The sequence below is a fragment of the Geotrypetes seraphini genome, chromosome 1 (genome assembly GCF_902459505.1).
Source record: "Geotrypetes seraphini chromosome 1, aGeoSer1.1, whole genome shotgun sequence".
NCBI lineage: Eukaryota > Metazoa > Chordata > Amphibia > Gymnophiona > Dermophiidae > Geotrypetes > Geotrypetes seraphini.
The window spans coordinates 62,515,225-62,530,078 of record NC_047084.1 but is presented as its reverse complement, the minus strand read 5'-3'; the positions used below and the strand labels follow the sequence as shown (position 1 = coordinate 62,530,078).

At 39.3% G+C, this 14,854-nt stretch overlaps 1 protein-coding gene across 1 annotated transcript in view; it reads left to right on the top strand.

The window, feature by feature from the left end:
- Positions 1-14,854, top strand: part of C7 (complement C7) — a 91,584-nt gene that overhangs the window by 19,909 nt on the left and 56,821 nt on the right. The window contains exons 5-8 of the mRNA XM_033932246.1: positions 3,550-3,691; positions 4,297-4,435; positions 10,185-10,322; positions 14,282-14,525. Of these exons, the coding sequence (XP_033788137.1) occupies positions 3,550-3,691; positions 4,297-4,435; positions 10,185-10,322; positions 14,282-14,525 (663 nt within the window). The remainder of the gene's footprint in view (positions 1-3,549; positions 3,692-4,296; positions 4,436-10,184; positions 10,323-14,281; positions 14,526-14,854) is intronic.

Genomic DNA, 14,854 nt, shown 5'->3' with positions numbered 1-14,854 from the left:
GAGTCTGTGGCCATAAAAATACAATCTTGTCCTCAATCCTCTTCTCAAGCACCCAAACCTGATATAAAAGGTGCCTGGATAGGCCCTGATTCTATAAAGGGCACCTAAATCACGCCTAACACTGAGCGTGACTTAGGCATCCAAAGTAAGTGGATAATGAACCATTTAAGAGCCTTAATGAGCGATAATTGGCACTTAGGCATCCAAAGGACGTGGATGCCACTTTGTAGATGCATCTACAATTTTATGGACACCCATGTTTAAAACTCACACCTAACTCAATAGGCGTGGGCTTGGAATGGGCATGTTTTGGGCAATGATTCAATATAGACATCCTTTCATTCATTTACATAACACTGAGCGACCTAGGGCATCCATATCATGCCTATATTGTAGGTGAATGAAAACCAGGTCTACTTTTGAGCTTAGTTTGGGCTTCAAATAAATCTGAGTTCTATGGACGGAACTTAGGCACTCTTTGGAAGTCCTTAATGCTATCTTCTAAATAGCTCTCTGGGTTTTTATTTTTGCTTTATTAAACTCAAAATACATTTAATAAGGCACCACATAAACAGGGCACATCAAAACAGATATATTGCATGCAAAACTTTCTATTTTTGTGAACAAACAGCAATGCTATTTGCTAAATAGAGGAAAACATCCATTAGCTGAAGCACAGCACATGAATAACACAGCTTTAGGTTTCTTGCTTAAAAAAACTACCCTTTTTTCTGACTAAACAGTGCTTCAATCAGCTCATTCTTGAAAGCAAAGAAAGCACATGAAAAAAATATAGATTGCAAACCAGAAACCGCTATCTTTTTGCATACCCAAGCATTACCAATTGTAAATACAAAATCTTTCTGGATAGAACTTTCGCATACCAAGCAAACAAACAACAACACTGGATAGACAACTACATTAATAAAGCTAGACTGACCTACAACGCTTTTAGAAAACTCATAAAAACTGCCTTATTCAACAAATATATCACCTAAACAGAATCTTCATCGAAAACTTCTTTCTTTTCTCGTTCCCAATATACCCCCTCTGAAATCCTAATCAAACCGTATTTTGCAATTCGGGACAATTCTTCTAATATGTCCCCCCTGAAAATTCTTAAACTGTATATTGTAATTTTCGATGTATTTTTTGTAATTCGCAACCTTTTCCTAACAGGTCCTCTCGGAAATTTCTTAGCTTACTGTACATTTTATATTTTCGCATTCTTAAAGTTGATGTACTCTGTATTTCCTCTGACTATCTGTATATTGTAACTCGCTGAATGTCCAGCTCTCTTGAATGTAAACCGCCTAGAAGTCGCAAGATTGTGGCGGTATAAAAAAATAAAGTTATTATAAATAAATAAAGTTATTACATAACTTCATTTGCAATAGCTTAAAAACAGAAACAGACCTTAGTATGGCTTCTACTTCATTGCAAATGGAGGTGTGCAGCTGTATAATACTGAGCTCATTGTGAGATCATCAAGGTGCACCTGCCAGGTAGAATGCCACAATTAAAATATGTGCTGGGATTTGAACCTATGACCTCTGGAAAATGAGACCAGGGTTTGTACACTTTGAACTGCAGCAGCTTCCGCTAATATCTTTCTTCCTCACATCTGATATGATAGCTTAGGGATCTACTAAGCTGTGATCTCAGATATTTTCACCTTCACATGGCTAAGATCACTAAACTCTCATGGTAGGAACCTCCACACCTAAAAGGAAGTGGCTATGGCTCACCAGGTAAAAGCTCTCTGCTCATCTTCCAAAGGTCATAGGTTCAAATCCCAGCACACATTCTAATTGTAGCATATACCATGACCATCTGCTTTCCCTTCAAGCAGTTTCTCACAATAAGGTTTTTCGTTCACTGCTACTTACATCTTACTCTTATGAACACTTCAGAAAACAACTGAAATCCTATCTGTTCTCTAAATATCTGGCCGAGTAGTTATTTACTTATCTTTTCTTTGTTAATTATGCAACTTTTGTAAACCGCATTGAACTCATGGTTATGCAGTATAGAAATATGATGTTATGTTATGATCTCACAATGAGGTGAGTATTGTGTAGCTGCACACCTCCATTTGCAATGAAGTAGAAGCCATGCTAAGGTCTGTATCTATTTTTTCTGTTTTTAAGCTTTTGCAAATGAAGTTATGTGTGCAATCTATATATTTTTTTCATGCGCTTTCTTTGCTTTCAAAAATGAGCTGATTGGAGTACTGTCCTGGGAAGTAGCTGCTATAACTGAACCTGGGCACTCAGTTTCCACTACAGAATACTAGTGTAAACCGACTTTAGAGTGTCATTTTCAGCAAAGATAACCAGATAAGTGCCACTGAAAACAAGTGGTCTGAACCAAACTCAAAAGCATCTAACTTGTGGGCATTCCAGGAGTGGAGTTGGGTTAAGTGCTGATATTCAGCCTCTCACTGCATAAATAAGCCACTTAAATCAGGCCACATAACTAGCAGTCCTGTCTTTAAGTGGTTGGGCTTATGCAGGCAAGGGCTGAATATTGCCTCTTTTCCTTTGAATCTTGAGGTTTACTCCACAAGGAAGGGGCTCCTTGAAAAGCTGCTATTATTCCTTAACTGCATGTTCTGCTACAGCGCTGTAGGAACTTCAGGATTGAGATGACTCTTTTTTGACTCAATGACTGAGATCATTTCTTTTTGATTTACTGTACACATTTTCCTAGGTATTTTTTTTTATTTTTTTTTGTGGAACTTTTTTTTACTTTTAAATGTTGGCTGGTTCTAATGTCTTTTGCATTGTAATTTTGTTTCTGCCTGCTTTTTTGGGAACAATGGGTTTTCTCCCTTAACGTGTAGTATAAATTTTTTTTTCCCATTACTCCTTTTTCGCAGGTTGAAATCTGTGCTAATACTTGGACTCCACTAAGGATGATTCAGTAGGGCCCCTGTATCCACGAGTACCGGTAATAGGTTCCAAGACCTACCATGGATAATAGTGAATGCTATTATAACACGGTTTACCCATGGCCCAAACACTGATCGCTCCCCTCCGTACTCTACCCCACCGTGTCCCCAGCCCCCCCGCCCGCGTACCCCCTCAAATCTTCACTGGCAGTGAACAGCATCTCCTGCCTGCTGCTTGTGCCCTCTCTCTGATGTCACTTCCTAGTCCCGTGACCCAGGTGTGACCTGAAAAGGAGGGAGTTCAGGCCAGCATGAGCAGCAGGTAAGACATGCTGCTCGCTGCTGGTGAATATTTGAGGATGTATGCTGGGGGGGGGTTGTGGGCACAGTGGAGTAGAGTATTGGATAAGCGCTTGGTGCTCAGTGTAAATTGCAGATAACTTAAACTGCAATTAAAGAATTTGTGAATAAAGGGGCTCTCTTGTACATTGACATTCTGGAGTTTTGAGGTTTCCTCTTTTAAATGCTGATGCATTTAGTGGTTCGAGGGTTAATAGCAGATAGTTCTAAGTAAACTTTTTTTTTTTTTTTAGTTGGGCTTGTCAATGCTTACTACCCTATTTACATATTTCTGAGTTATGCTGTTTTGTCACCAGGTCAGTGCGTTAGCACATCACTAGTATGCAACGGAGATTATGATTGTGAAGATGACAGCTCTGATGAGAATCAATGTGAAAATCCCAGAACTGTATGTGACATTGACAAGATCCCTCTAAATGCAGAACTGACGGGTGCAGGGTAAGGTCCTTTAGACAAACCAGTTCAAATATTTATTAAAAGTTGAGCTAGTAATTATTCCCACTGAAGAACTCTGGGGATACAGAAGACCAGTTCTTGGGGTTTGGTTGTCAGGATAACTCATCCATTTAAGTTTAGGACTATATATTTGGTAGTCTGACTTAAGAAGATAAATCAGTTGAAAATCCACTTACAGATAACTGGACAAGCCATCTGGGAATTTTAAGTGGAGAGAAGACCTCAGAATACCAGAAGTACTTTTAAAAGGAGGCACATTGGTTACAGACCACTTTAATTCTTTGTTTGGAGGTAACTGATGGTGGTGTTATCTGGACAAATCTTTGATGTTTAAAATCATCTTAAAAGCTTGTTGGATAGTCAACATTAATCAGAGCAATGAAGACTGAGTCTGAGGTGGTCTGAAAGCACAGTTGAAGTTTAACTAGATGGCATTGATATTCAGCACTATCCAGCTAAGTTTCGCAGGATAAGTATGATCACTGTAGAATGCTGTTGACCCTTAAATAAATAAAACCTAGAACACTGGTTAGGTAAACAACAACTATTTTGTCTTCATTGAACTTTCCTTGAATATTTTTTTACAGTTTTGATGTGATTACGGGTGAATTCAAGAAGAATGTCATTCATACCAAAAGCTTTGGTGGGATATGTAGGAAGGTGTTTAGTGGAGATAAGCGAGAATACTACCGATTGAGTCAAAGCTTGCTTTCCTACACATTCCAGGTATGGATCTAGCAATTGCAATCATCTGTTCAGAATATGCTATAACTAAATAAATGCAATCATATTGTCCATCCAATATGATGCTCCTCATATTCTCATCATGAGAAAGGTAGTGTAGTCAGCCAGAAGAAAGGAAGCATATTTATTAAGGACCCAACATGGCTTATGTTTCAGCAAAATGCCTACGTCAGGGGTCATTTAGGGATAATGAATTCTGTTTCGGTGCTTCATAAGGATATTCAGGGCTCCTTTTACGAAGGTGCGTTAGGGCCTTAACGCGCAGAATAGCATGAGCTAAAATGCTGCGCGCGCTAACTGCTGCCGCCTCCTCTTGAGCAGGCGGTAGTTTTTCAGCTAGCGCACGCTATAGTGCGTGCTAATCTGGTGCGTGTGCTAAAAACGCTAGCGCACCTTTGTAAAAGGAGCCCTCAGTTAACCCTTTCAGGACCAAGGGACATATTTGTCCCATAACTTTAAAATCCTATAAATTTTGATTGGGATAGTCTACAGTTCTAAATTTGTTATGTACGGATTCCATATGATACTGCCTTTATGTAAACAAACTGGTTCCGACATTCATTCATTAGCGTCGTTGCTAGATTGACGAGAAGATTCACTTGCCACACTGTCCATAAGCCAGAAGTGTGATTTTTTTAAATAAAAATAATGATATTTCACAAAAAAAAATCAATTTTTTGGCATCTGCAAGCCCTTTTTACCATAAAAATGTCGTCAAAACCACAAAAATTGGCCTACGATCCTTATGGTCCTGAAAGGGTTAAGGGACTGATATGATGTTGCAAAATTTATTAAATCTTTCCTTTTTGTTATCGTGCCTCATTATTATGACATTAGAAAGACGATTTTATGCTGTTTTTCATTAAAATTATATGCAGTGAAATGCTGGTACCATTATTATATTTTATTTATTTATCTTTTAATCCTTTTTTTTTTTTTTTTGCTTCTGTCTCAGGGAACAGAGTGGAATTCAAACCAACAACATCAGGGTGCTAAGGGTGTATCTTTAACCATTACACCACACACAGTCAAATAATAGACTGTATGTCATTTCCAAAGCCAAGCTTATATCCTCTTGATTTCCAAACAGTCATTTCTCTAGGATAAATATGTTTAATAATGCATTATTTAAGCAAAGAACATGAAATATATATATATATTGCATATTAAACCTAATTTCCAAAAGGTTAACAATATAAAAAGAAATACACTACTCACAGAATAGCTATCCTTCAGAGCAAATAGATGAGCCTGGTGCACAATCTTGACATCACTGTAACATCAACATGTACCTAGATGGCAGATTGTCACTAAGGGCTCCTTTTACTAAGGTGCACTAGATTAGTGCGCGCTAGACGAAAAATTACCATCTGCTTAAAAGGAGGCGGTAGCGGCTAGCGTGCGGGGTATTTTAGCGTGTGCTATTCTGCGTGTTAAGGCCCTAACGCACCTTTGTAAAAGGAGCCCTAAAAAAAATTAGAAGATGTACTTGGGGTATCTGACCATCCTTGGGATTTGAACCCTTGACCTTCAGAAGATGGCAGAGCTGCCATTACCCACCAAGCCACAGGTGCTTCCTTTTAGTTAGGGGTTCCTACCATGATAGCTTAGGAGATCCTAGCCATCTCAGGGTAAAAATAAGTTTCCTTCTGGCCCCTGGAAAGGGCAGATTGCTGATGAAAATGGCAAAGTCCACCATCCGTACTCTCTTATGAGAGTAAATAAGAAGCTGCAAAGGTATTAGGGGGAGGGGGGGCTGGATTTGAACCCATGACCTTTGGAAAATAGAAGAGATGTCCTTAACCACTGAGCCACAGGTATTTTCACCTAACTGAGGGCCCCTAAGTTTTTTTCCCTTTTTTGTGACAGTCTGCCATGTAGGTGCATGTTGATGATGTCACAATGATGTCAAGATTGTGCATCAGACAAGGTCACTTGCTCTGAACTATAAGCCATTCTCTGTGAGTAGTGTATTTCTTTTAATGTTCTTAACCTTTTGGAAATGAGGTTTAGTATGCAATCTATATATTTTTTTCATATACTTTGCTTCAGTAATGCATTAATAAATATCTTTTGTTATTAGTAGTAAAGGGCAGTCCTCGTTAGGCTAAGAAATAAAAGGTGAAATATGTAATTAATATTTTTTCATGTGCTTTGTTTAAGTGTTACATTATTAAACATATTTTGAGCTTAATATCAACCTGGAGTCCCCTAAAACCCAAAAATAAAAGTCCCGTTCAGCAATAAACGGATGTCTAACTAACGACTAAGTCCTGTCCACCTAACTAACGTCTATCTAGCATCCAGCTCACACTCAAAAGTAGATGTGGTCTTGCAATGCCTACAGTTTAGGCGTTAGGTAGAAGCATTCGGGCACTGAGCAGCATACGATTCTGAAAATGGACATCCACATCAAAGCCACTCCCACACCATACCTATGCCATGCCCACACCTATTTTTTAGGTGTATCTTTTTCTGATGGGTGTCCACAAAATTGTGGACATCTATTTGTAGAATCGCGTCCAGCGTTTGGATGTCTAAGTTCCAATTAATGCTTGTTAAAGTCATTAATTGGGTTTATTATCCAATTTATTTGGACACCTAAGTCAATGGACGTCGACATTGTGGACACCTAAAGTTAGACGTCCTTTACAGAATCTAGGCCTTAGGGCTCATACCATCTCATCATGCTAAGCTTTATACTCCTAGTTCGTCATCAGCTTCTTTTAAATAAATAGCTTATTAGTACAAAAAAAAAGGGGAGATCCTTGATAAAAGCCAAATCTTGGCAAAACTTGTCAGATTAATTACCCCTGGCCAATGGACATAAATATTTAAGACAAGTGAATATTTAAAACTATCCCCCTCTACTGGTGGTGGTTAATGGTACCCTCTCTAAAACATCGGAGGTGACCAGTGGAGTGCCGCAGGGCTCGGTCCTGGGTCCACTCCTTTTCAACATATTCATAAGGGATCTGACTCAAGGGCTTCAAGGTAAAATAACACTATTCGCCGATGACGCCAAACTATGTAATATAGTAAGTGAATGCAGTTTACAGAATTATATGGCGCAGGACCTGCTTACATTGGAAAGTTGGTCCTCAACCTGGCAGCTAGGCTTCAATGCTAAGAAATGTAAGGTCATGCACCTCGGAAGCAGAAATCCATGCAGGATGTACTTCTTGAACGGAGAAACTTTAACTAGGATTTCAGCAGAACGAGATTTAGGAGTAATCATCAGTGCAGACATGAAAACTGCCAATCAAGTGGAGAAGGCTTCATCTAAGGCAAGGCAGATATTGGGTTGTATCAATAGAAGTTTCGTCAGCCGAAAGCCTGAAGTCATAATGCCGTTGTACAGGGCCATGGTGAGACCTCATCTGGAGTACTGTGTGCAATTCTGGAGGCCACATTACAGTAAAGATGTGCGCAGAATTGAATCGGTTCAACGGACGGCCACCAGGATGATCTCGGGGCTCAAGGGTCTCTCGTACGAAGAGAGACTGAACAAATTGCAGCTCTACACTCTTGAGGAACGTAGGGAGAGGGGAGACATGATCGAAACATTTAAGTACCTCACGGGACGTGTCGAAGTGGAAGATGATATTTTCTTTCTCAAGGGACCCTCGGCCACAAGAGGGCACCCGCTCAAACTCAGGGGCGGAAAATTTCATGGCGACACCAGAAAGTATTTCTTCACAGAGAGAGTGGTTGATCATTGGAACAAGCTTCCAGTGCAGGTGATCGAGGCAGACAGCGTGCCAGACTTTAAGAATAAATGGGATACCCATGTGGGATCCCTACGAGAGTCAAGATAAGGAAATTGGGTCATTAGGGCATAGACAGGGGGTGGGTAAGCAGAGTGGGCAGACTTGATGGGCTGTAGCCCTTTTCTGCCGTCATCTTCTATGTCTATGTTTCTATGTTTACTATTAAACTGTGCTAGCAGTGTTAGCTAGCGCTGAATAACCCGCACTGCTCCCAAAGCCCATAGGAACTCTATGAGCATCGGGAGCAGCGTGGGCCATTCAGCGTGGATCCCCATGCTAGAAACTGCTAGCACAGTTTAATGGAAGAGGCCCTATGTTCGTGGAGGGGCATAATCGAAAGGGACGTCTAAGTCCGTTTACGTCCATCTTGCAAGTCGTCCAAAGTAAAAAACAGCTTAAGACACATTTTCAAAAGATACGTCCAACTTTTTTTTCATTTCGAAAATCGTCTAATTATACGTCCTGCCGATCTGATCGTCCAACAAAAAGAAAATTCAACAGAATATCCGTTTCGGGTCCCTTGATTGTGAATAAAGTTGTATATTTACTGCATTTCTATTACTGGTATAATAAACAAAGCCTGCATCTTGTACATAGCCTTCAGTTTTGTTTTTTTGTGATCTGATCGTCCAAGCCACTAAATCGTCCATCTTTACACCACATTTTCGTCCAACTTTCCGTCCAAGTCCAAAACGCCCAGAATAAGCCCTGTTGGACATGGGAGGGATCTGCAAAGTGATGGACTGCACACCCAGACATGCCACCTAAATAGTGGGGTATCTACCAGGGCACTGCTGTGAACTTCACAAAAAGGGTGCCAAGGCTTCTCCTCCCTACAGCTCCCTTAGGTTATGGTGAGCCCCCCAAACCACCTCCAGAATCCCCTAGACCCTCCTATCTACCACCCCAATAGCCCTTATGGCTGCAGGAGTCACTTATATGCCAGTACAAAAGGGTTTTGGGGGTGTATAGGGTAGTGCACAAGTTTAAGTATCAATGCAGCGATTACAGGGGCTTATGGGCATGGGTCCTCCTCTCTATGGGTCCCTAACCCATCCTCAAGACGACTTAAACTGCCTCTGTGCTGGACAACTAGGCTTTCCTATGCCAGGCTGCCAGGTGATGATGTTCTGGAGGCTGAATTTTAAAGTTGTGATTAAAATTTTTATGGGGGTGGGGGATTCAGTGATCACTCTGGTAGTGTATGGGGATCTGTTTTACGTGTTTTCAGTGCTTATTTGGTGACTTTAGGTGGGTTTTTGTGACTTAGACCATGTTTTACATGGTCTAAGTCACAACGTCCAAGTTACGTCTAGGCTCTGTTGTAAAACTTTCGGTTCTACATGCTGTACAACTAAGTCTAAGCCGGCCCACATCCCGCCCAACTCCCGCCCTCGACACTCCTCCTGAAATGCCCCATTTAGCTTTGGTCGTTCAATGGCACTATGAAGGCCTAGGCCGGGTCCAAAACCCGGTTTTATTATTGGCACTTGGATGTTTTTGAGAAATGTTCGTCCAAGTGCCGACTTAGGCCAGTTTTTGGACGTTTTTCTCTTTCAATTATGAGCCCCTAAGTGTAGATATTTATGAAAAGTTTTGCACTGATACACATTTTTATGGTTATCTTTAGTTTCATGAGTAAATCAAGGAAATTTGTTGTTGTTTACCTGCAATTGCATTACTTTATTTTCCAGAGATAAATTAAAAAAAAAAAAAGATTTGACATCAATAAGTGAAGGACTGAATATTTCATGGGGTGTCCTAATTTTTTCACATGTCTGTATGTGTTATATAAGTTAAGCAGTTTACTTCAGAATAGCAATAGGCACCATCCTGGTACTTTTGTGGATAAGTGTACACATAAATGTGGTTTCCTAGATTGTAGAATTGTCCTTTAAATGCAACATATAATACTGCAGAACTAAATCAATTACCATAAATAATATTTTTTTATGTTTCAGGTGGAAATCAAGAATGATTTTAACTATGAATTCTATGATAGTAGCTGGTCCTATGTCAAAACTACTGAAAGGAATGTTTGGACAAACTATCGGGAAAGTGAATATGAATATCATAAATTTACTAAAAAAGAAGAGAAGGTAGAAGGCTCTTTGTTTTAATCTTTATTGATTTTTTTAAACATACACAAAGTACAATTATACATTCAAGATACTAAAAACAGCAACCACATACTTGCCTATAACTGAAACAAATTACCCTCCCCTCCCCCCATCTCTCCCTTCCTGCCTACCTGGATGTGTGTGTAGACCAAATGAATTCTGGTAACTGAGTTATTGTTTAACAAACGATTCCAATGGACTCAAAATAACTTTGAAAATTTTACTATTCCCAGGTTGTTCCGCTATCATCCTTTCATATCGATAATATAAACAAAGTGTTTCCCACCAAAAAGAAAAATTAAATCTATCCCAATTTTTCCAATTCCTAGTTATTAATTGTATGGCCACCCCCAGTCATTATAAGAATAAGTCTATTTTTATATTTATCAATTGGACTATTAAGTTTTAACAATATTCCAAATAAAATCACGTCATATGACAATGGGATAGAGACACCTAAAACCAAATTAATTTTGACCCAAATTGACTTCCAGAAATTAAGTATCAATGGGCAATAAAATAACAGATGATCCAGTGTCCCTAATTCAAGTTGACAGTTTGCAAATGAACAGGAGTCCAAAATATTCTATATAACAAAACAAAAACCAAGTTTGTCTCATAGATGCTGATGCTGTACATCTTATTCTCCAAGTCCAAATCCATGGCCATTGCATAGCATAAATATGCTGCTGTTTCTATACTCCAAATGTCACTTAAGCTTGTTTTAGGTTTTTTCTCTAAATATTCAGATAACAATTTGTACCATTTGGTGGCCTGATGTCCTTGAAAATCTACCTGGAAACATAGATCTGGCAAACTATATTGAATTTTTAAATTATGTCATTCAGGAAACCCCTTCTGAATGGCCTATTTTTTACTGCAACCATTTATAACTTTGAGATTTTGAAATACCAAACGATTGTTGTAACTGCAATAAAGAGACAATTTTTCCATTCAAAATTACATCATTTAGAGTTTGAATGCCTGCCATCAACTAATATTTCCAGAGGACTTTAGAATCGCAGATTTGTACCTTGGAGTTCAACCATAGGGATTGACATTTTGTTTGCTGTATTGGGACAGAAGTTAAACTATCTATAAATTTTAACGTAGTCCAAGTTGAATGAAAAATAATATTGTCCTTGTAAATTCTAGGAAGCTTGATACTCAAAATATGGCTAAGATGATGTATCCTTTACTGCTTTTCCTTTTGTATTCATCTTTCCCCTTTAGTGTGTCTTTTTATTTGTCTCCCTCTTTATTTTAGTATGTTATGACCTGAACAGAGTAATATCCTACCTCTGCCCTTAGATGCCTGGGAATAATTATAATTGTACAAATATTTCCAATCAATTATTGTTTATTAAAAATTAACAGAAATTTTGTTTCAAAAGGCATTTGTACAATGGAGACGCATTACAATCAGATGTGTAAAATGCACCTTTTCTGAATCAAAATGGTCTCAACCAAACTATTCGTTCATGTATGCACTCTCGCAATGACCAATATTACATCACTCCAATCTACTAATCAGCTAGCAGAGGCTGTCCTTATGTATTTGAACAAAGAAATTCATTTTAGCTCTTATAGATACCAGGCTTAAAGTAAAGTTTTACAAATTATATATTTGTTCACAGCAATTTCTGAATATGCATAAACATTATAATATACCCAAATAAAACTCTCCCAGCATTCTTTAAAAGTTTGAATCAAAACAGTTCTCTGACCTTTCGGGAACTCATGCTTTGGAGAAAACTGACAGTTTCAAGTTACGGCAGAGAAAGCCCATATGACCCCCCTTAATGAGAATTCCTATATTGGGCTTAAAAAAAAGCCCTCCCTGCACCTCTAGAAAGGCAAGTAGGCCTCTTGGAATGTCACAGACTTTCCCCTGGGTATGGCAGCCCAGACAAAGAACACCAGAAACCCAGGCTTTTAAGTAGGAAACTGAAATATGTGTACACTGAACAAAGAAAGGAGGAACTCCTATAACTTTACTTCTTCAGATATTTTATGTATAAGGTCATGCTTTACCTAGCAATTCACATAAATACTGAATTCCCATTTTCCTGCGCTATACATCATTTTCATGGTCTTTTGTTAATTATCCTGACTTTTCAAAGTTTTAAATGTGTTTGCATCTAAGACCCTCTGATCAGGACTTAAAAAGGTCTCTGCCATGCCCTGCTATTTATTCTGCACTGTTTGCGCTAACCAGGCCTTCCACAGACCATTGAAGCATTTGTACAGATGTGTTTCATTTTATGTAAACCGCCTAGGTTAACTTCAGTGCAGTCCATTCAGTTCTTATGGACCGTGTTGCATTTACCATGCCGGGACATACTACCATGGCGTTGTAAAAGGGCCCTTAGGACCAGATTCTATAAATGGCACCTTAATTGGCAGCCACCTACAATACTGACTGTCAATCATGCTTAGGCACCGTTTAAAGAATCACGACTAATGCCGCCTACCAGAAAACTTACATGTCTGCAATGTAGGCCAGAGGTTTACTGGCCTACATTGCAGATGCCTAAGTTCTTTAGTGAATCACGTCTAACGATGCCTAAGTCTCACTCCACCCCTAATCATATCCACTTAGGCATAAAGCGCCATTAGGCATCCTGCTGTAGCTGGAATTTCAGCGCCTACACTGTACACATCTCCCGGCACCTGCTATTTTTTTAACAAGTTTTTAATTAGTTTTAAATATTTAGTCAATTGCCGTACTGATTAAAGCCAATTAAAAGTATTAAGGGAAAGGGATTTGGACTTGTTTACTGCCTTTTGTAGTTATACAGCCACACTCAAAGTGGTTTACATACAGGTACTTCAAGCATTTTCCTTATCTGTCCCAGTGGGCTCACAATCTATCTAATGTACCTGGGGCAGTGGAGGATTAGGTGAGTTGCCCCAACTCAGGGTGCTGAGGCTGTAGCTCTAACCACTACGCCACACTCTCCTCAAGTTAGGCAGCAGTAGAGCACCACCTGTGGCTATCCTGCTATCTTGAATGTGTGAACAGGATAACTTTATTGGTCACCTTTGTTTTTACACAAAGTAGATAATCTCTCCTGAGACTTTACTTTAGGAATTGTTTAGAGCTATTCCTGGAAAATTGGGAATGAGACACAAACTTGTAGAGAGAAATTCTTAAAGAAGCAATCCAAGGTGGTGGCATGAGGGATCATATTTCTGAACTGTTTTCCCCTTAAATGCATAATACAGTTTCAAAGTGTTATTTATTTATTTATTTACCCAAACTTTTCTAAATAGTAAACAGCCCAATAGGAAGGCCTAGGCTGGGGGAGGGGAGGGGGAGGGGTAGATTTTTGCAGTCATTGGGCTGGCTAGTATAATGTTGTGGGTATGTATTGTCCCATAATAAATCTTGCTGTCCCTAACCTCAGGATGCTTGGGGGGGGGGAATTCATCAATGAGCGCTAACTGCATTAGCGTATTCTAACATTTCCCCCCCCATCTATCAAGCTGTGCTAGAGGTTTTTAATGCGTGCTGATAAGGTAAATTCTATAAGCGTCAGAGCATTTACCTCACTGGCTCGCTCTAAAAACATCTTGTGCAGCTTGATAAAAGGGACCCATGGTTAGCATGCACTAACGAATAGCACTTGCTAAACACTAAAGACACCCATAGGAATATAATTGATATCTTTAGCATTTATCGTGTGCTAACCATGTTAGTGCGTGCTAACATGGTTTGCGTCCATTGATGAATTACCCTTGCTTCAGAGTTTTTCTACATGTGGTACTCCTCTTTATGTGGACTTCATGGAGCATTAGAATTAATTGTTTCTAATGTGCTATTTGCATTTTCTTTCTCTGTTTTCATTTGTTGAGTGGACGCCTGTCAATGATAAATGCATAAAAATAAAATAAAAAAGAAATGAAATAATCAATGATTTCTTCTCTTCCTATAGAGTTACCATTTAATGGTGATTAAGAATGATGTTGAAGTGGCTCAGTTCATAAATAATGTTCCCGAGGCTTTACCTCTTGCTGAGTCATTTTGGAAAGAGCTCGCCAATCTTCCAGCTGTGTATGATTACTATGCATACCGAAGACTGATTGACAATTATGGGACTCATTTCCTGCGGTCTGGGTCCCTGGGAGGAGAGTACAAAGTCATTTTTTATGTGGATACAGAAAAAATGAAAGAACAAGGTAGGGCATTGGCAGTTTTACATCAAGTAGAATGGACATAAGATGCTATCCTATGGAATGAACTTATCAGTTCCTCCTTCCCCCCTTTTACAAAACTGCACAAGAGGTTTTTAGTGCTGGTCGGTGCGCTGAATGCTCTGCGCTGCTCTGATGCTCATAGGAACTCTATGACCATCAGAGGAGCGCAGAACATTCAGCACGCCAACTGGCACTAGAAACCTCGTACACGGTTTTGTAAAAGGAGGGGAGGGGGTAAATATTTGAGGAAGAAATGCCTTGAAAATAGCTAAACTTGCATAAGAGATCTAAACTGGAAAACAAATGTTTAT